Source organism: Rhinoraja longicauda, chromosome 5 (genome assembly GCF_053455715.1).
Source record: "Rhinoraja longicauda isolate Sanriku21f chromosome 5, sRhiLon1.1, whole genome shotgun sequence".
Taxonomy (NCBI): Eukaryota; Metazoa; Chordata; class Chondrichthyes; order Rajiformes; family Arhynchobatidae; genus Rhinoraja; species Rhinoraja longicauda.
In genome coordinates this window covers 10,572,694-10,595,451 of record NC_135957.1, presented here as the reverse complement: position 1 = coordinate 10,595,451, position 22,758 = coordinate 10,572,694, and the positions used below count along the sequence as shown (strand labels likewise).

Genomic DNA, 22,758 nt, shown 5'->3' with positions numbered 1-22,758 from the left:
GGTTAAGAAAGAAAGATAGATCAACCATGATTGAATAGCAGAATAGACTTGATGGGCCGAATGGCTGAATTCTGCTCCTATTACTTGTAAACATAATCTATCACAGTCACGGTATCTTAATTCCCTGAATGACTGGATATTTACCATGTTCTGATTTGAACAAACGCAACCACCAATTCTTCACAGTCCTGTATCAAGCCTGTCAAGTGCTTTAAGAATTTTGTAAGTTTTGATGAGAACGCCTCTCGATATTCTAGGCTCCAGGGAATACAGTTCTAGTCTACACAAACTCTCAACAATGTCCCTCCATCAGATATATGATTATCGCCAGCTGTTTAATGATTTTGAATTAGACCATTAGACCATTAGGAGTAGAATTGGGCTACTCAGCCCATCGAGTCTGCTCTGCCATTCTCTTGCAATCCCATTCTCCTGTGTTCTCCCCATAATCCCTAATGCCCTGACTAATCGAGAATCTGTCCATCTCCACCCTTTCAATCCTATTCTCCTGCCTTCTCCCCGTAACCTTTGACATTCTTACTTTTCAAGAACCTATTGATCTCCATGTTAAAAATGAGCCAAAACTACCCAATGACTAGACCTCTACAGCTTTCTGTGGCAATGAATCCCACAGATTCACCACCATCTTGCTAAATAAATTCCATTCTAAAGGTACATCCTTCTATTCTGAGTCCGTGTCCTACTGTCCACCTGTACTCTCTACTGTACACCTATAGAAGATCAAGATAGTATTTGTTGTCATACCGTATCTCCTCAATCTTCTGAGGAAGTAAAAGTGTTGAAGGGCTTTCTTTATTATTGCTCGCTGAAAATGGCAGCAGAGGTTAAAGAAGGCAAATGGCTTACTTCTATAAATTGGTTAGGGCTTAGACCAGGGGTCTCCAAACTATGACCCGCAGGCCACATCCTGCCTGCCAAGAGATTTTAACATGTTCCGTGCTGTAGCTCGGCTTCCCCCGGCTTCTCCCAACAGTGCGTCTCCAGCTCCCTCCCGGCGCTGTGAGTGTCCCGACACCTCTCTCTGTTCCTGCGTTCCTTGCTCCTCCAGGCTCAGCGCCCCTGCTCCGCGCCTCGCTTCCTGCGGCTCTTCGGCCCCTCGCCACTCCTGCTGGCCCTTCTCGCCCTCTCCGTCAGCTGGGCTGCCGGGCTCCGTTTCCACTTGGCCCTCGCTCAACTCCTCGAGGCTGGGGCCGCTGAGCAGAGCCGTGGACTGGTCCGCCTCGGCTCCCAGTGCCCAGCCCAGCTCTCGCTGCTGATCGGCCTCTCCCCGACTCCTCTTTGGGTTCGACACTCCGCTCCTCCTCCTCTTCCACCACCAGCTCCTCCAAGGCCGTTGAGCACAGCCTGGATCCTTCGCCCTCAGGCGGGTCGCCAATCTCCAGCACTCGCTGCTTCTGCCCCTGCAGACCTCCAGGCCCCTCGGCTCGGGTTCTTCCCACTGCTCCTCTCCCAGCTTTCTCAACCCCGTCTTTTTCTCCTCCTCCTCCTCCTCCTCCTCCTCTTCTCCCCCCGAACGGCGCCCTCTGCTTCTCATCCTTGCTCTCCTGCCTCCCTTCCCGGCCGCGTTTCCCCTTCTCCCGCCGGCTGGCCAGACATCTTCCCAGCTGCTTCTTGCGTCCATGGGCTTTGCAGCCCTTCTCCCAGATCCTCTTCCTCCGCCGGATCCTTCAGCTTCTTCCCTATTTTGTACAGCACAAAAATTGACCATTTTGGTGGGGTTTTTTGAGGTAAGAACATACCTGTTGCATGTGTTACTTGTGGATGCCGGAAGCTGCCATGTACTCCAGATGGCTTGAATTTCTTCCTTTTGTTTACATAAGTTCTTTTTTGAGTTCATTAAATTTATAAAACTGACATTTCTTTATTTTTTCCTACGGCCCGCAAAAATGTGCCAAATATATAATGTGGCCCTCATGCTGAAAAGTTTGAAGGCCCCTGGCTTAGATTATAAAGATTGAGAAGTCCCGTTATAGCTGCAAAACTGGTTCAGCCACATTTGGATTATTGTATGCCAATCACAGGAAAAATGTGAATGCTTTGGGGAAGGTTGTGAGGAGGTTCATCAAGAAGTTGCCTGGATCAGAGAGTATTAGCTATAAGGAGAGATTGGACAAACATCGATTAGTTTCTCTGGTGACTAAAGGGTGTCCTGATATAAGTTCATAAGGGGGAGAACAATCAACTGAGCAAATGGTGCCAGAACAATAACCTTGCTCTCAACGTCAGTAAATTATGAGAGGCATAGATAGGGGATACGGTCAGACCCTTTCTCCCAGGATGGAAATGTCAAATACTAGAGGGCATAGGTTTTAGAGGAGAACCAGGCCCTTCGGCCTGCCATGTGCACGCTGACCAGCGATCCCCGTACACTTGCACTTTCCGACACACTGGGGACAATTTACATTTTTTGCTGAAGTCAGTTAACCTAAAACCTGCATGTCTTTGGAGTGTGGGAGGAAACCGGTGCACCCGGAGAAAATCCATGCGGTCACGGGGAGCACATACAAACTCCGTACAGTCGACACCCGTAGTTAGGATCGAACCCGGGTCTCTGGCGCAGTGAGGTAGCATCTCTCACACTGTGCCGCTGCACCTCGCGATGTGCGAGACCAATTTTGTTTACACAGTGGCAGGTGTCAGGAAAGCAGTGCCGTGGGTGGTGGTGGAAGCAGATGCAATTGTGACATTCAAGAGGCTTTTAGACGGAAAAATGCAAGGAATAGAGGAAAATGGACCGTGTGCAGGCAGATGGGGTTAGTTTAACTTGCCTTCATGGTTGGCACAGTCGTCATTGTCCTTGTCCTGTGGTGTACTGCTCCATGTTCTATATCTGTACCGGGTGCTGGAGGGACTCAGTGGGTCGGGCAACATCTGTGAAGGCAATAGACACATGATGTTTTGGGTCAGATTAATAAATGTGGCTCCAAAACGTCATTGACAGAAAGGATAATGCTTTATTTAAAATAGAAGCTAACATTGCCTGAGCTGGATTGGGATGAGAGTGTGACATTTTTTTTAACGGAGTGAGTTAACATAAGTATGCACAGGAAATTTGAAAGGAAGCTCAAATTGGGGGGAAATACTTTATAACAGGCAGGTCATGCTTCACAAATTAAAAATTTTGAGTTAAGAATAAAAGCATGAAAAAGAAGAGATATAGGAACAAGGAACTGCAGGTGCTGGTTTACAAAAAAAGGCGGAACGTGGTTTGGTGACATTTTGGGTGGGGCCCTCAAGTGTCTGAAGATGGGCTCCAAGCTGAAATGTCACTGATTCAAGGTCTCCAGAGATGCTGCCTAATCCACTGAGTTACTCCAGCACTGCGACTTTTTTGAGAGTCAGATGTCCAGAATTAAGCTGAACTGAGGCACGAACACAGGAAGCACATGAAAAGCTTCTGGAGAGAACAAATATGGGCGGTGCAGTGAAGCAGCTGGTACAGTTGCTGCCTTACAGTGCCAGAGACCCCGGTTTGATCCTGACCACGGATACTGCCTGTTTGGAGTTTGCACGTTCTCCCTGTGACTGCCTGGGTTTCCTCCGGGTCTCCAGTTTCCTTCCATGTTCCAAAGATGAGCAGGTTTGTAGGTTAATTGGCTTCTGTGAATTATTCCTAGTGCGTAGGACAGAGCTGGTGTTGGTTGGCATGGACCCGGTAAGCCGATCGGCCAGTTTCCACGCTGTGTTTTTAAAAACTAGATTAAACTAAATTTATCTCGCTCCCACTGATTGCATCTTGGATTGTTCCAATTCCCCTGACCTGGGAGTTTGCCCCATGTGAAGGTCAGTTAAGATCCTTGGGAAATTTCGCCCAGTGCTTCGAAAGTATGTCTGTATCCCATATTTATAATATGGATTGGCATCTTTGCAACATTGCTTTAAGCATCTTATCTTCCCTTTTATGTTGCAAAGCACAGTTATTAGCTTGGTTTCACAGGGATGCAAAGTGATTACCACAGCTTTTTCTTTATATAAAGTGAGTGCGTTGTTATAATGGACATCTTGACAGCCTTTGTGGTAAGGCTGCAGCACTTCTAATGAGATGTTACTGCCTGATGTCACCAGCAACTATCTCTGCCTGAAATAAATGGAGCACTTAAGGCACTATAACGGGCAGCTTTGAAAATGGCAATGCAATTGCATAATGGTTATCGGTTTATGGTTTGTATAAGCAAGTTGTGTGTTTGTAAGAGTTTGAAGTTTTGTTCAAAATAATAGGTAGGGACATTTAAGTACTCCAGCAATATCAGCGGTTATTCCAAGTGGAGGCGAAAGTGGAGGTTCTTTGTTCCAATGAGAAAATATTGTTTACTTTAGACTTTAGGGATACATCGTGGAAACAGGCCCTTCGGCCCACCGAGTCCACTCCAACCAACGATCACCCCGACCACACCAGCAGTATCCTACACACTGGCGACAAATTATAATTTTATCAAAGCCAATTAACTGACAAACCTGTATGGCTTTGGGGTGTGGGAGAAAACTGTTCTCCCAGAGCAACTGGAGAAAACCCATGCGATCACAGGGAGAACTTGCAAACTCCATGCAGACAGCACCCGTAGTCAGGATCGAACCCAGGTCTTTGGCGCTCTATCCCTAAAGGCTAAAGTAAAGTCTAAAAGAGGGAATGGTGCAGTTAAAGAGAGATTCAGAGAACAGAAGTTTATCGTATCAAATGTGGATGTTTTCAGATGCTTCCAGGAACGGATGTTCAGCTGCACGTTTAATTGGTACATAAGTGACTTGAATATAAGCATGAGGGAAGAATGAATTTTACTGCTAATGCCAGAGTACAACTTCTGGCAAACTTGGGAAGAGGGTTGTGATTTAAGTGGTCAGTCAAATGATAGAAATCTGACCAATGCAGGAATATGAAATTGTACTTTAAGAAAGAAAATGTTGGAAAAAATTGAATTCCAAATTATCTGGGGCAACCTTCTTTTAGTGTTAGTTTTACAGACACAACGTGGAAACAGGCCCTTCGGCCCACTGAGTCCGTGCTGAACAACGATACATTAGTTCTATCCAATACTATAGACAATTTACCATTGACACAAACCTGTACATCTTTGGAATGTGGGACGAATGCGGAGCACCCGGATAAAACCCACGCAGGTCACAGGGAAAACATACAAACTCCGTACAGACTGCAACCGTAGTCAGGATTGAAACCGGGTCTCTCACGCTGTGAGGCAGTAACTCTACCGCTGCGTGCCGCCCTTTATTTGTATTTAACTATTTAGTATTAAAAGCATGCAGGTTTCTGGATTTTATACGATGGTCATTCAATTACGAGTACATTTCAAGAGATACTTATAGAATACGTCTGAGGATACAGCCTTTTGAATGGGTTACTACCGTAACAAATCCTTCAGCCCATAATGCCTATACCAACCTTAATGGCGATTTATATTAATCCCATTTGCCTGCACATGGTCCATATTCTTCCAAACCCTGTCTGTTCATGTGGCTGCCTGAAAGGAAGACAAAGGACAGAAGGGCAGATAGGAAGATGCTGAACAGAGTTGGAGCTTGGACACGTCCTTGCTTCACTCTACTTCTCATGGGGAGCAGGAGCACCATCAAATTGCACTGTACCCTGCATTGTCCCATGGAAAGACTGAACATCGTTTAGAAGACGTGGTGGACATCCAATGTTCTCCAGGGTCTGAAGGTTTCCGACCCAAAACGCCACCTATTCCTTTTTCTCCAGAGATGCTGCCTGACTAGTTGAGTTACTCCAGCACTTTATGCCTATATTCAGTATAAACCAGCATCTGCAGTTCCTTCCTACACAATGTTCTCCACAGTTGAGGCCGTGTCTATTGAGAGAATCGAAAGCTTTCGGTTTAGAGGGGTATGGGCCAAACACGGGCAAATGAGACTATCTTAGATGGGGCATTTTGGTCAGCATAGGAAAGTTGGGCTGAAGGGCCAGTCTCTGTGCTGTAAGACTCTATGATGTGAAGGATGCTGGGTTAATTTGCTATTGCGAATTTCCCCTGGTATATCGGTGAGTGTTGGGATCTGGGAGCAGTTGATGAGAATCTGGGGAGAGTAAATTGGGAAGAAATGTAGAAGAGTGCCGGATGGTCAGGGAAAACTGTGAATGAAGAGCCTGTTTCTGTGCTTTATGACCCTGACTCCACAACCCTAGGCTGGAAAAGGTGTGTTACATATGAAATGCAGGTTGTAATTAATATAACGGCTGCCTTCTTGACTTGATATATAAAACATTGAGCATGGTGTGAATCTAGATGTCATGCCTCAAGTTATCGCAACGTGCTTTTCAATGCTGATGTAAGCCAAAAGTTCGCAAATACCAACTCCCTGCGGAGTATCAAATCTTTCCTTCAACATACCAAATAATCCAGAAACATGTTCCTTTGATTCACTCCAGTGCTGTTCCATCATTTATTTCTTTTGCTATCTGGTCAGAATTTAAACCTTGTAAACCAGTGTTAGCATTCCCTGAGACTTTCCATCCACGCTCTCTGGCCTCTGAAATGAGTGTGAAAAATCTTGTGGAACGATATCAGGAAAGCTGTAGGAGCTATTCCAGTGTGAGCCAAGGTTTATCTTGAGTTAAGAATTTAGTTTAGTTTAGAGATACAGGCCCTTCGACCCACCGAGTCCACAACGACCAGCAATCCCCGCATAGAAACACTATCGTACACACACTAGGCACAATTGACGCATACCAAGCCAATTAACCTACATACCTGTACGTTTTTGGAGTGTGGGAGGAAACCGAAGATCTCGGAGAAAACCCACGCGGTCATGGGGAGAACGTACAAACTCCGTACAGACAGCGCCCGTAATCGGGATGGAAGTGCTGCAAGTGCTGTAAGGCAACAACTCTACCACTGTGCTTAATGTGCACACACTGATCTGTATTTCATTGCTGTATGCGGAGCCAATGGATATCTTGCCCGGCACATCAAGCACATGAGAGCAGATGGACATCTTGCCTGACGTGTTATGCATATAACAGCAGTCAGATGATTTCAAAAGCATGTTATTAAAACAATGGCCAAGAGAGGCTCACGTTGTCGACCTCCCCGTGGTGAGCCCTGTCAACTGACCTCAGTCAGGCGAACGACAACAAACAGAGACAGCAGAAGCAGCTTCAGAACTTCTGCTGCCTCAAACGCAAGAAGAAGAATGGCCAAGAAAGCACACCAACGCCTCTACTTCCTTAGAGACAGATAGCACCCGTATGGACAGTACCCGTTGTCAGGATCAAATCTGGCGCTGTGAGGCAGCAACTCTACCGCTGCGCCACTGTGCTGCCCCTTTGATTCTTGACGAATACCATCTAAGATGACTTGGGGATATTAAAGGTGCTGCAGAAATGCCCTTCTGCCCGCCTTTTCTTTTCAGGATTTCCTTTCTCCTCTTAAGTATCTTGGCAGCAGAAATCTTTAGGACACAATGATCCAACGCATGCATTCTGTTCTGTGCTATATTCCACAGACGTGATGCATGTTCTCTGCTGTGGACAATTGTGATAACTCCACCATTTTAGGTTGTCCTCTTACTGATTCCTGGTAGTATTTTGGCAACATCATTCCGTGCACAAAAAAACTATTTTTCCAGATTACCCAATGTCACCTTCTGTTCTCCTTCAGCTTCTACAGTGAGTCGAGCAAATGTCTGATTTACCTCTTGTCACTCACAGACTGGGCATCGTTTGCTGATAGCAAGTTCCTGTAACTAGGGTTATCAGGCATGAAGATAAAATATTTCCTGTGTTCCTTCTCATCTGGCCTGCCTATACAAACATCTGTAACCTTTATATTCTTGTAAATGCTAAATATGCTTTATTTGAAAGTATTCATCACACTTCCAAAAATGTCTTTGTTGATTTAGTTAACTCTCCAACTTGGTGAACTGCTATGGCACAATATTATGCCATCTTTTCATCTCTCCTTCAGTATTCCATGCCCTTCTACAGATACAGCACGGAAACAAACCCTTCGGCCCATTGAGTCTGGGCCGACCAGCGATTACCCTGTACACTAGAACTATTCTACATACTAGGGACAATAACAATTCACCCACAAACCTGTACGTCTTTGGAGTGTGGGAGGAAACCGGAGCACCCGGAAAAAAACTCACGCGGTCGCAGGGAGAATGTGCAAACTCCGTGCAGACAGCATCTGTCGTCGGGATCGAACTCGGGTCTCTGGTGCTTTGAGGCTGGCGCTCTACCGCTGCGCCACTGTGGTGCCCTGTTCTGTTCATTGGACTTCAACTATTCTGCCTTAGACTTTTGTAGTGGGTCTCAGTCTCCACTCATTTAAGCAAAGCAAGTTTATCCTTCATTTATCCAATTTATACTTTGGCTGCAAACTGAACTGCACCCCGTATGTAATTACAATCATTTATAACCTTAATGGGAGTGGGAGAGTCAGATGCATATGGGAAAGGGACATTATGTTTGCAAATGTGTTTGTTTTTGAGGTAGCAGAACAGATAAGATGGTATGAAAGGATCAGCACTTCATACGCTGCTTGGATAGGTTACAGCCCAGTGGTCTGAACATTGAATTCTCCAATATTAGATGACCTCAAACTAACCCCTTCTTTCCTCCCTCCCTCCTCTGTGCCCCAACTTCTTTCCCATGTTTTTTTCTTCCCTCTGTCACTCCTCCTTCCCTCTGGCTTTGCAATCCACAACTCTTCAAACCAGTCTCACAACTTTTGTTCTTTTCCCTGGACTTTGTTCTAAACATCTGCCTATCAAAAAAACCCTTGCCTATGTCAACCTATGCCCTGCCGTGCTTTGCCTTGCCTCTCCCCTTTTCCACCTTTTGTCTCGTCCCTCTCTCCCTACAATCAGAAGGGTCTCGACCTGAAATGTTGCCTATCCATATTCTCCACAGATGCTGCCTGACTCGCTGAGTTACCCCCAGCACTTTGTGTCCTATTTCGTAACTTTGAGGGGTTGTTCCAAAAATGAGCGTGTGAATCGGGCTTTGGTATTAAATGAACAGGTATGTTATTTTAAAAGCTCATAACTCAAACACGCATAAAACTCGAGGTGCCTGTTCGTGAGATTGAGGGTTATGTATTGACGTGGTTTGGTTAACACAAGAAACAGTAAAATTCAAATGGCCATTCTGAGGTTTGGGAGGCTGCGATCAGTGGCACTCCAGTTGCTTCAGATTTATAATCAACTAGACCAAGTGGACTCGTTGAGCCCAAACGTCTCCTGCATTGGTGCAGCACCCTCTTCTCCCCCTCTCCCCTCTCCTCCCCCTCCCTCCTCCCTCCCCTTCCCCCTCCCTCCCCTCCCCCTCCCTCCCCTCCCCATTCTCCAGTCTTCCAGCACCTCTCCTGTATTCAAAGACGACCATAATCCATGAGCAATTTGCTCAAAGTGCTTTGCGTAGATCTGTTTATATATTAAAGACAGATCCAAAGTGAAGGAGTAACTCAGCATCTCTGGAGAACATGGATAGGTGATGTTTCGTGTCGGGATACTTCCTCGCCTATCTTTAATACAAAACAGCATCAGCAGTTTCTACATCTGTTTCTATATTGTTCTGCACTGTTCTCTTCAGAGTTGTTCTCCACTGACAGTTTAGTCTTAAAGAAGAGAGTGTGAATTTAAAAATGGGTCGATAGTATCTGGCTCCAATGTCTAATTATTTATGAAAAAGAGCAACTGGGGTCTGCATGCAGAATGGAACACTTTTTATTCACTAGGAATCGTGCTGCAGGAATTGTTACTATAATTACATTAACATGCTGCACACTTCAGACATTTCAAATTCAATTAAATACACTAAAACGGCAATAATTCTGCACTTTTTTTGTTGTGTTGTTACGAATCTCTTAATAGCAACCAAACTTTGTTCACTGATAGCAATTAACTTTGTGACACGACTTCCCTGTTGACAACAATTAATGTTATGATGTTAAGGGAACAAATCATGCAGAATATGTCTGCACTTGTTAGACATTTCTTTACATTACACACGTGTTTCAAAAAAATGAAACATAATTATTCAAGACAATTTTAATTGGAAGGGGAATCTATTTGCATAGTTTAATTTTAGTTTTTTTTTGCTTAAGCTTAATCTCCATTTTGGAAGAATTGACATTGCAGAACTACTCTGTTCTTGAACTCCCATGGATCTGTGAAAACTGCTCTTAAGATTTCATAGCACAACTTTGAGAAAGTCTTGTTGATACTGTTTTGTATGTTATGCTAAAAGACAAAGTGCTGGAATATCTCAGCAGGCCAGGCAGTATCCTGGAGAACATGGATAGGCGATGTTTTGGGTCAGGACCCTTCTTCTGTCAGAACAGAATGGGATCCGTCTTCAGTCTGAAGAAGGGGCCGGACTCGAAAAGTCGCCTATCCATGATCTCCGGAGATGTTGCCTGGCCCTCCTGTTACTCCAGCACTTTTTTTGTTGTAAACCAGCATCTGCAGTTCCTGCATCTACAGTGTATGTTACCTTCAACAGGAATCAGACCATTGCAATTCAAGTTGTGATTCGGTTGGGTGGCTTTCTGTTCTCAGATAACAAAACTCAGGCAACAACTCAGGCCGTAGCAGGGTGCCCACGACGCACGATGAATGTCTTGTTTGGAATCGCCAGAGGCTGCTGGACTTTGTCCTTCGACTGGGTAGGTTAACCTTGCAGAAAAATCATCTGTACAGTTCACTTAAGTTAAAGGTGAGCATCCATACAGAAAGGACAAAATACCTGACCAAGGAAAGACACTCCTGAATTAGTATCCCCAGGGTAGGGGAATCAAGAAACAGAGGACATAGGTTTAAAGTGAGATAGGAAAGATTAAATAGGAACCTGAGAGCCTGAACTTTTTCAATCAATTGGCGTTTATACTAATTGCCAGCAGAGGTAGTTTAGGCAGGTACTATAAACAGCATTTTGGATTTATAATTAGGATTATAGTAGATTAAGATGATATTAAAATGAGATTAAGGTGAGATTAAAATGAGATTAGATATACGTCGTGGAAACGGGCCCTTCAGCTCACTGAGTGTGCGCTGATCAACGATCCCCAATATACTAGTTGTAGATTATCCCAGTTTTGCATCCTACACACGAGAGGCAATTTGCAGAAGCCAATTGACCAACAAACCTGCATGTCTTGGCAATGTGGGGGGAAACCAGAGCACCTCAGAGGAAACTCACGCGGTCAGAGAGAGAACATGCAAACTCCGTACAGACAGCACCCGTTTTCAGGATCGAACCCCAGTCTCTGGTGCTGTAAAGCATTTGAAAGGTAGATGGATAGGAATTGTTTAGAGGGATGTGGGTTAAATGTGGGCAAATGGGATCAACTTGGATGGGACATCTTGATCGGCATGGACGATTTGGTTCGAAGGTCCTTTTTCTGTTCTGTATGGCTCCGACTCTTCCTTAACTTTTGTAAACTAATACAAAAGTCATCTTGATGACATTGTGTCAGTATGTAAATATTAGAATCGTCTTCAAGTGTTGATGTGCATGTTCAATCTTCATTACTTTCCAAAGGCTTGATATTTGATATTCACAGTAAAGACTCAATCAGCTGTAGATTCCCAAAGTATCAATTACCTCCGGTGTTACTTTACTTTTAACGCAAATACTTAAAATTCCATGTCCTCCTTTTACCTCCTCTAAACTCCTAAATATTAAACTAAAAGATAATGTAGTCCGAAAAATAAAATAAAACCTGGGTTAGGGGGTCAGATTCCAGGTGTCACGGGTTATGGGGAGAAGGCAGGGGTTGAGAGGGAACGATAGATCAGCCATGATTGAATGACGGAGTAGTCTTGATGGGCCGAAGGGCCTAATTCTGCTCATTGAACTTATGAATTTATGAAAACCATTGGAAATTCCAAAGAGATGGACAACATTTATGTGGAGTGGAAAGGTTATGTTTCAGAACAAGGATCCTTCAAGAGAACTATTGCCTCGTCTTTATATATTAACAAACATAAAACATTAAATATCCTGAAAATGCTTCCTGACCTGAGTATTTCCAATATTTTTGTTATTCATTTTACAACAATTTTTTTACAACAAATTATAACAAAATGACATTTGTCTTGTCTTACAATTCAAACTTTTGAAGCTACCTTCTGCTGTGCCACATGGGATGGATACCTAATTATTCTATGAAGTAAAAATGCTGCTTTTGCCATTGGGTCCCTATAATTTATTAGATTTTATTTGTTTTATTACCGTCCATGATATATTGCGTTCCTGACATGTCTCATTGCACTTTCCAACCTAATTATTACAATATTTTAATAATTCACGTTTCCTTACTGAGCCATTTTTAAAATTAATGTTACCTCTGGAATAGCTACTAAAACATAGTATATCAAATATTAAATATTGTCTTAACCGTTTCACATTTGAAAGCAAATATAGATTATTAAATTAATCTGCAATTATTATTTTTATGCAATAATTTGTAAAACAAATGACATTGTAATTTGAATTTGGTTTCAAAGCTGAAGACATTATCAGTTTACAGAATTAGCTTGGCCTATAGTTTATGATGTTAAGGACACAATTGTTTGAAATGGCTCAGTGCCAGGAGAGGGCAATGCTTTCAAAATTGAGTTAAGGTTGGAATTAACTACAGCAGGACATCTGAGGGTATTCTTGATCTCACAGTCTCCATCACAGGAAATAGACTATTGACTGTCGTCTACTACAAACCCACTGACTCCCACAACTATCTCGACTACACTTCTTCCCACCCTGCTTCCTGCAAAGACTCTATTCCCTACTCCCAATTCCTCTGTCTACACCGCATCTGCGCCCAAGATGAGGTGTCCAATACTAGGACATCCGAGATATCCTCATTCTTTATGGAACGGGGGTTCCCCTCTCCCATCATAGATGAGGCCCTCACTCTAGTCTCCTCCATGCTCCGCCCTTGCTCCCCCTCCCCCTAGTCACAACAGAGACAGTGTCCCCCTGGTCCTTACCTTCCACCCCATCAGCCGACGCATACAACATGTAATCCTCTGAAATTTCTGCCACCTCCAACGGGATCCCACCACGAGCCTCTGTTTCATCTCCATCCCTTTCCACCTTCCGCAGAGACCGTTCCCTCCGCAACTCCCTGGTTAATTCATCCCTTCCCACCCAAACCACACCCTCCCCAGGTACCTTCCCCTGAAACAGCTGAAAATGCGACACCTGCCGCTTTACCTCTTCCCTCGACTCTGTCCAGGGACCCCAATAGTCCTTTCAGATTAGACAAAGGTTCACTTGCACCTCCTCCAACCTCATCTACTGCATCCGTTGTTCAAGATGTGGACTCTTACACATCGGCGAGACCAAACTCAGACTGGGCGATCGTTTCACGGAAAACCTTCGCTCAGCCCCGCCTGAAGAGACCTGATCTCCCGGTTGCTGGACACTTTAATTCTCCTTCTCATTCCTGCACAGACCTTTCAGTCCTAGGTCTCCTCCATTGTCAGAGTGAGGCTAAATGCAATTTGGAGGGAACAGCATATATTTCGCTTGGGCAGCTTGCAGCCCTGTGGTATGAAAATTGATTTCTGTCGCATCTGGTAGCCCTGGCATTCCCTCTCTCTCTATCCCTCCCCCACCCAAGTTGCACTAGCTTCTCATTTTCACTCTACAAACAGCTAACAATGGCCTGTTTCCTTTATCATCGTTACTTTTTGCATATGCTTCATTCATTGTTCTTTATCTCTCCACATCACTGTCTATGTCTCTCGTTTCCCTTATCCCTAACTGGTCTGAAGAAGGGTCTCGACCCGAAACTTCACCCATTCCTTCTCTCCAGAGATGGTGCCTGTCCCGCTGAGTTACTCCAGCTTTTTGTGTCTATCTTTTGAAGATATCTGCAGCTTGTCAAGTGTTCTTGTTATGTATTTTGCCTTTTAATTCTTTGCATGAGAAATTTCTCAAAGAAGAACTGAAATTGAGACGTTGTGAAAAGGGTCAGTATAGGCCTGTTGCAAACAACAAACTCTGGAAGAAGGTTCCGACCCAAAACGTCACCCATTCATTTTCTCCAGAGATGCTGCCTGACCCCATGAGTTACTCGAGCACTTTGTATCTACCTTTGGTATAAACCAACATCTGCAGTTCCTTGTTTCTGCATTCTGGAATAACTCAGCGGGTCACCCAGCATTAATGGAGGCAAAGGGGATAGTCTACATTTAGTTTGAGACCCTGTATCAGAACTGATTTCACAAGTCATAAAAGTAAAATTCGGCCATTTGGCCCATCAAGTCTACTCCGCCATTCAATCATGGTTGATCTCTGCCTCCTAATCCAATTTTCCTGACTTCTCCCCACAGCCCTTGACACCCATTTAGTAGTTTTTTAGTTTAGTTTTGCGATACAGTGCGGAAACAGGCCCTTCGGCCCATCGATTCCACACCGACCAGCAATCCCCGCACATTAACATAAGCCTACACGCACTAGGGACAATTTACACTTACACCAAGTATACAAACCCAAGCCAATTAACCTACAAACCTGTACGTCTTTGCAGTGTGGGAGGAAACCGAAGATCTTGGTGAAAACCCACCCAGTCATGGGGGGAACGTACAAACTCCACACAGATAGCACCCATAGTCGGGAACAAATTCAGGTCAGTGGTGTAGAAGAAAGATGGTTGGCACAATGAGGGAAGAGGGAGGTGTGACGCAAGGGTTGGCACTGGGTTAAGTGGGGGAAGATGAGCAGATGGATCCATGTGGGGGCATAGGCAAGGGAAGGTAAGGGAGAGGAAACCCATGTGGATCTGTGTGGGTGTTGGGCAGGTGGAGGATGTTGCAAACCTCGGTAGTGGAGTCATTGAGCCGTGCAGCACGGAAACAGGCCCTTCGGCCCAACCTGCCCAAGCTGACCAAGATGCTCCATCTACACTAGTCCCACCTGCCCACATTTGACCCATGGTCCTGTAACTCTTTTCTATCTGTGTACCTGTATACTTTTAATTTGGGTGGGAAGAGAATGGAATAGGTGAAGAAAGGGAGGGAGAAGCTAGGAGAATGAGGTGTGGGTTACCTGAAAATGGACCGCTCACTGTTCATACCATAAGGTGTCAGCTACCTCGGCCGAATGTGATGTGTGTAGTTTAGTTTGGAGATGCAGTGTGGAAACAGGCCCTTCGGCCCACCGAATTCACGGCGCCCAGCGATCACCCGATACACTAGTTTTATCCAACACATGGGGGACAATTTATAGAAACAAGTAAAACTACAAACCTGCACGTCTTTGGAGTGTGGGAGGAAACCGGAACACCCGGAGAAAACACAGGGTCACAGGGAGAACGCACGAACTCTGTCCAGACATCACCTGTAGTTGGGATCGAACCTGGGTCTCTGGTGCTGTGAGGCAGCAACTCTACCGCTGCGCCACCGTGCCGGACGCTGTCTTGTTCTCATTTGTTTTTGACCTCACTGGCAATGGAGACGGTCGGTGTGGGAGTGGGAGTGGGAGATTAAATGACATGCAACAGAATATAATTTCTTCAATGATAGAATGCATGATACTTCATTGTTGCATGTACCTAGGTCAGGTCCCTTTTTGTTCTCGGAGGCCCCCCCACACCGGGTCCCTCTTTGTTCTCTCAGCAGCCCCCCTCCCCATGCGGTCCCTCTTTGTTCTCTCAGCGCCTTATCTCCCCCCCCCCCCCCACCACCACCACCACGCTGGGTCCCTCTTTGTTCTCAGGTCAAGGTGACCATTACAGACAGAGTGCAGGTGTTTTGTAAAATGATTGCTTCGTCGACACTTGGTCTCGCCGATGTTGAGGAGGCCACTTTAGGATCACCAAATGCAACAGACCCGCAGTTACTGTCACCCTCAGTAGTAATGGGTTACTGAGTTATTACAATATTCCATATTGCAACCTATCCATCATTTAGAAACTGAAGCTGATATTTATGTAGAACCCTCGCTCCTCATGGGAGAGTCAAGGATCAGAGAGCACAGCCTCAGAATAAAAGGACATACCTTTAGAAAGTTGAGGAGGAATTTCTTCAATGGTGTAATATTGTGATGTTATAACAGTCATGCTGTAACACTGTACACAATATCTTTAGAAATGAGGTGACATTTCTTCAGTCACGGGGTGGTAAATCTGGAATTCATTGCCACAGACCGTTTTGGAGGCCAAGTCATTGGGTATTTTTAAAACAAAGGTTGACAGGTTCTTGATTTGTGAGGGTGTCAAAGGTTATGAGGAGAAGGCAGGAGAATGGAGTTGAGAGGGAAAGATAGATCAGCCATGACTAAATGGTGGAGTCCACTCGGTGGGCCGAATGGCCTAGTTCTGTTACTCAGACTTATGGACTCACAACATGAATTTGTTTTATTCATTGAAACTCACACGTTTGTTACAGATTTTGATTTCTCTGCTGTTTTCCAGTCTTTGGAGCAAGGATGTTGGGTTCCTGAGAACCATTTGAACTATCAACTCAGTTTCCTGCAGCAACTGTAAGTCAGTAATTTTTGTGGACAGCCTTTGTTTAGTTTTTGAGTATTGTTACACAACACAGAAACAAGCCTTTTGGCTCAACTCGTCCACACAGAAAGGTTTTACAGCTGAGCGAATTCCATTTGCCAGTGTTTGGCCCATATCCCTCTTAAACGTTCCTGTCCATGTAACTATACTCTGTTTAGGTCTTTTAAAACATTCCCAACTCTCTCACTTCCTCTGGTAGCTCGTTCCGTAAACGCACCACCCCGTGCTTGAAGAAATTGATGCTCAGATTTCTTTTAAATCTTTCCCCTTTCGTCTTAAACCTCAGCCCTTCAGTTCTGGACTCCCCAACTCTGCGAAAAGGACTGTGACCATTGCCTTATCTCTGCACCACATGAGTTTATATACCTCTAAGGTCACCCTTAGGTCTCCTGCACTCCAGGGAAAAGTGTGTAGGAAGGAACTGCAGATGCTGGTTTACACCGAAGATAGACACAAAACGCTGGAGTAACTCAGCGGGACAGGCAGCATCTCTGGATAGAAGGAAGGGATGACGTTTCGGGTCAACACCCTTCTTCAGACTGAAAGGGTCTCGACCCGAAACGTCACCCATTCCTTCTATCCAGAGATGCTGCCTGTCCCATTGAGTTACTCCAGCATTTTGTGTCAATCCTGGGAAAAGTGTCTCATCTTACACAGCCTTTCCTTCTGACCCGAATGTTGAGTCCAGGTAACATTCCTGGCAAGTGTGAGGTGTGCATTTTCTTTTTTACGTCTTTTCTACATTCTTCTAAGTCTCTTCTACATCCTTTCCAACTTAATAACAACGTTCCAACAGCAGGGCAACCAGAACTGCACTAATTTCTCCAAATGTCTCATCACTGTATTGCACATCTCTTACATGACGTCCCAACCACTGTACTCAGTGCCCTGACTAATGAAGGCAAGCACGTCAAACCTTCGCCACCCTGTCTGCCATTGTTCCTATTTTCAAGGATCTGTGTACCTATACCCCTCAGAGAGACGTCAAGTGCTAGAGTAACTCAGCAGGTCAGGCAGCATCTCTGGAGAAAAAGGATGGGTGACGTTTCGGATCAGGACCCTTCCTCTGACTGAAGAAAGTTTCAGACACCTCTCCAGTCTGGAAAAGGGTCCCGACCTGATACGTCACCCATCCTTTTCTCTGGAGATGCTGCCTGTCTCGCTGAGTTACTCCGGCAATTTGTGTCTATCTTTGGTACAAACCAGCATCTGCAGTTCTTTGTTTCTACCTATATCTCTTCGTCTCTTAGCTCAATGACACCTTTAAAGGCCAAAACATATACTCTCTAAGTCCTACCATGGATTGACTTGCCAAAGTGCACACCTCCCACTTGCCAGTGTTAAATTCCATCTGCCATTCCTTGGCCCACTCTCCCAGTTGACCTATACCCTATGGTAAGCTTTGATAGCCTTTATCATTGGTCAATATGCCACCAAATTTGGCGTTGTCCGTAAATTTACCAACGACATGAACTGCATTGCCATCCAAATCGTTAATATAGATGACGAGCAACAGTGAACCCAAGCAGATCCCTGCAATACACCCCCTGATCACAGACCTCCCATGAGAAAAACATCCCTCCACTGCCGGCCCATGACTCCTTCCACCAAGCCGTTTTGGTAGGACAAATCAAAATAGGACGTACAGGGTAAATGGTAGGGAATTGAGGAATGCAGTGGAACAGAGGGATCTGGGAATAACTGTGCATTGTTCCCTGAAGGTGGAATCTCATGTGGATAGGGTGGTGAAGAAGGCGTTTGGTATGCTTGCCTTTATAAATCAGAGCATCGAGTATAGAAGTTGGGATGTAATGTTGAAATTGTACAGGGCATTGGTGAGGCCGAATCTGGAGTATGGTGTGCAGTTCTGGTCGCCAAATTATAGGAAGGATGTCGACAAAATGGAGAGGGTACAGAGGAGATTTACTAGAATGTTGCCTGGGTTTCAGCACTTAGGCTACAGAGAGAGGTTGAACAGGTTGGGTCTTTATTCTTTGGAGCGTAGAAGGTTGAGGGGGGACTTGATAGAGGTTTTTAAAATTTTGAGAGGGACGGACAGAGTTGACGTGGGTAGGCTTTTCCCTTTGAGAGTGGGGAAGATTCCAACAAGGGGACATAGCTTCAGAATTGAGGGACAAAGGTTTAGGGGTAACATGAGGGGGAACTTCTTTACTCAGAGGGTTGTGGCTGTATGGAATGGGCTTCCGGTGGAAGTGGTGGAGGCTGGCTCGATTTTATTATTTAAGAGTAAATTGGATAGGTATATGGATAGGAGGGGATTGGAGGGTTATGGTCTGAGTGCAGGTAGATGAGACTAGGTCAGGGAGAATGGTCGGCGTGGACTGGCAGGGCCGGACAGGCCTGTTTCCATGCTGTAGTTGTTATATGTTATATGTTATATGTTATTGAACCCAGTCGTCTAGCTCAGCCTGGATCCCATGCGATTTCATGCTTTTTTTGCACTTTATGTGGAGTTGTGGAGTTTACTGGGAGTTTAAAGAATGTGGTGAAATGAAGATTCTCTGAAGTAATTGTGTGCAGATACTTAAAATGATCTCTATTCGGTGCGCTTATCTAATGCAGCTTTCCTTCTCACTGGAAACTGCTTGTACACTTAAATCTTTTGTTGTTGATTATCATCTGCAATTAACCACAACATTGAAATCTGCCTTCAATTCAGTATTCCGGTTGAGGTAATGAGAATAGTGGTTTGTTAGCATGAACGTTGTATGTTTATACTTATCTGGAGTTGGAAGTGATTTATTTAAGCGTTCCAGAACGAAACAAAGGGTATACAGAATCTGAAAGATTTTGAGGAGAAATATTGACTTTTCTGATGGAGACATTTACTTTCATGTTTAAATTTCCATGTCATGTTTGGCAAGTTGAGAATTCCTTTGGTCGTTCAAAATGTATGTGCATCGAGGGAACTTATACTCGGGAAAATTGCCTGCAATGTTCTCTCTTCAGAACATTTGTCCTATCAACTGGGCGGCACGGTGGCGCAGCAGTAGAGTTGCTGCCTTACAGCGCCAGAGCCCGGGTCCCTTGTTTGATCCTGACTGTGGGTGCTGTTTGTACGGAGTATGCAAGTTTTCTCTGTGACCTGCGTGGGTTTTCTCCGAGATCTTCGGTTTCCTCCCACACTCCAAAGACGTACAAGTTTGAAGGTTAATTGGCTTGGTATAAATGTAAATTGTCCTCAGTGTGTATAGGATAGTGTTAGTGTGCAGGGATTGCGGGGTTACGGACTCAGTGGGCCGAAGGGCCTGTTTTCGCTCTGTATCTCTAAACTAAAACTAAACAAAATTCTTATGTTTACACTTTGCCATTTTTCTGTCCGGGAAACTCTACATTACTTCCTTTTCTCGCTGTCAGCAGCAAATATTCTCGTTGCGTTTGGAATTGAAAAGAAAGTCTGTCATTGGTAGTTTTTGAGTTTTGAGTAAGCATTTTAATATGTTATAGCGAATGCATGAGCATCTCGATAGTTTGAATGAAAATGGAGGGAAAGGAAATTTGCCATCTCTTGAAAAATCCCTACCATCTCCAGCCTGGGGTTCACCAATGATTGATTCAAAGATACAGCTTGGAAGCAGGCCCTTTGGCCCGCTGACCATCGCTCACCCGTCTACACTAGTTCCATGTTATCCCACTTTCACATCCACTCCCTACACACTGGGGGGAATTTACAGCAGCCGAACGTCTTTGGGATGTGGGAGGAAACCAGAGCATTCGGAGGAAAGCCATGCGGTCACAGAGACAACATGCGAACTCCACGCAGACAGCACCCGAGGTCAGGACCGATAGAGCTCTTAAAGATAGCGGAGTCAGGGGGTATGGGGAGAAGGCAGGAACGGGGTACTGATTGTGAATAATCAGCCATGATCACATTGAATGGCTGGCTCGAAGGGCCGAATGGCCTGCACCTATTGTCTATTGTCTATAAGAAAAAATACCTCAAGATCAGCAAAGGCTTAATGCTGGCTAATATTATTTTGAAATAACTGACATTTTTAACGTGCATGGCACAAGTTTTAATAATATTTATGACTTTCTAAGTTCCAGTCATTTTGTCTGGAGAATGTGATCTGTATTAATCTGCAGAAGAACAAATTCTCTTGAAATCAGTAAAGGGGAACTGTGGGGCGACGCAGTGGCACAGTGGTAGAGTTGGTAACTTGCAGCGCCACGGTGGCGCAGCGGTAGAGTTGCTGCTTTACAGCGAATGCAGCGCCGGAGACTCAGGTTCGATCCTGACTACGGGTGCTGCACTGTAAGGAGTTTGTACGTTCTCCCCGTGACCTGCGTGGGTTTTCTCCGAGATCTTCGGTTTCCTCCCACACTCCAAAGACGTACAGGTATGTAGGTTAATTGGCTGGGTAAATGTAAAAAAAAATTGTAAAAATTGTCCCTAGTGGGTGTAGGATAGTGTTAATGTACGGGGATCGCTGGGCGGCACGGACTTGGAGGGCCGAAAAGGCCTGTTTCCGGCTGTATATATATGATATGATATGATAATTCTGACTGTGCAGAGTTTGTATATTTTACCCGTGACCTGCGTGGGTTTTCTCCGCGAGCTCCGGTTTCCTCCCACACTCCGAAGATGTACAGGTTTGTAGGATAATTAGCGTGGTAAAACTGAAAGTAGTGTGTGGGATAGTATTAGTGTGCAGGGATCACTGGTTGGCACGGACCTGGTGTGCCCAGGACTTGTTTCTGCATCCCATGTCTCTAAACTAAACTAAACAGCTTAAGTATTGATCACTTAATAACATACCAGTTGAGATGTACAACATTTGTCTTATAGATTCTGTGAAGGGAAATCTGGGGGAGATTAAAAAAAAGAACCTTCTCTTCCAGGCATTCAGCCACATTGAAGTCTTTATTAATCTCAGTGTTGAGCTTAATTAAAAAAACTACCTCATAAAACGGAATTAACACAAAACTAGATGAAATGCGATTTACAAGCAATTTTGTCCATATCTGTTCATTCATTCCTGTCTTCACTTCAAAATAGCAAGTTAAAATATTAACGTGTAGTGTACATATTGATCAACATTTTAAACATGCTTGTAATTGAATCCTTTACACATTTGCTACAAATTGTCTTTGTACATTATTTGGTCTGACAAAAAACGAGTCATCCATTGAAATCCATCATTAGAAGTTAGCAGGTCTGATCATCATTGTAGTAGCTTTCAGGGAGTATCCTGAACCTTTCCAGTAGTACCATTTGATTCCATTGAATCTGTTTGTATTCTGCCCTGCTGAATAGTATAATCCGTTCAGGTTGGAAGGACCACAAGCATCAAACCACCATCCTGCAAGTGAAGAGAGGCAAACATCAAATGGGATAGGTTCATAAGTTCTAGAAGCAGAATTAGGCCATTCGCCCCATCAAGTCCATTCTGCCATTCAATCATGGCTGATTTATCTTTCCCCCTCAAACCCCATTCTCCTGCCTTCTCCCCATAACCCCTGATGCACGTACCAATTAAGAATCTGTCAATCTCCACCGTACAAAATATCCATTGACTTGGCCTCCACAGCCGTCTATGGCAATGAATTCCACATACACCACACTCTGACTAAAGAAATTCCTCCGCATCTCCTTCTTAAAGGAACGTCGTTTTATTCTGAGGCTCTTGAGATGGTCATGCAGCCACTCCGAGATGTCCTGGACCCTGGCACCAGGGAGGCAGCACACCATCCCGGAGTCTCGACTGCTGCAGCAGAATCTCCTGTCTGCACCCCTAACTATTGAGTCACCCACTACTATGGCTCTGGCCGACATCAGAGCCTCAGCACCAGGATTGGAGTCAAGTGCCCTTCATGGGCGACTATTGCATACCTTGGCAAGGATGCAAGCAAAGAATTCCACTGTGACTTGTCACATGTGACAATTAAGTATACATTCATTCAGGGTTGGAGTTAAATTTAAGTATTTGATCTCAAAGTATTTCCAAGCCCACAGCACCTTAATCCCAACACACTATTTCTAGCCTCCTGTACACTGTATCCCCATTTATCTTATTTTTTCAAATAGCAGCCCAGCCAAGGCATTCAATTAATTAGGTCTTTGGGTCTTGGATGTTTCCCCTGAATCTGTGTAGTTTTCTACCTTCCTTCTAACCTGTGTCTTTACCTAAAATTTCAGTCACTTTTTAAATAATATTTATGTGGCGTGAAATCAAATTTTGCATGACCATCACCTCTTCTCTAAGATGGTTGAGATATG

At 44.6% G+C, this 22,758-nt stretch overlaps 2 protein-coding genes across 2 annotated transcripts in view; one reads left to right on the top strand and one right to left on the bottom strand.

Annotated features, from left to right (window-relative positions):
- The first annotated feature begins 4,165 nt into the window (after positions 1–4,165).
- The window catches only part of LOC144593840 (microcephalin-like), a 145,655-nt gene continuing 127,062 nt past the window's right edge, over positions 4,166–22,758 (top strand). Inside the window, 6 exon segments of the mRNA XM_078399957.1 lie at positions 4,166–4,182; positions 7,653–7,733; positions 10,502–10,664; positions 12,214–12,222; positions 16,422–16,452; positions 16,455–16,489. Coding sequence (XP_078256083.1) covers positions 4,166–4,182; positions 7,653–7,733; positions 10,502–10,664; positions 12,214–12,222; positions 16,422–16,452; positions 16,455–16,489 — 336 coding nt within the window.
- angpt2a (angiopoietin 2a) overlaps positions 21,393–22,758 on the bottom strand; it is a 93,286-nt gene continuing 91,920 nt past the window's right edge. Inside the window, exon 9 of the mRNA XM_078398905.1 lies at positions 21,393–21,841. Within this exon, the coding sequence (XP_078255031.1) occupies positions 21,681–21,841 (161 nt within the window). The 3' untranslated portion in view covers positions 21,393–21,680. The remainder of the gene's footprint in view (positions 21,842–22,758) is intronic.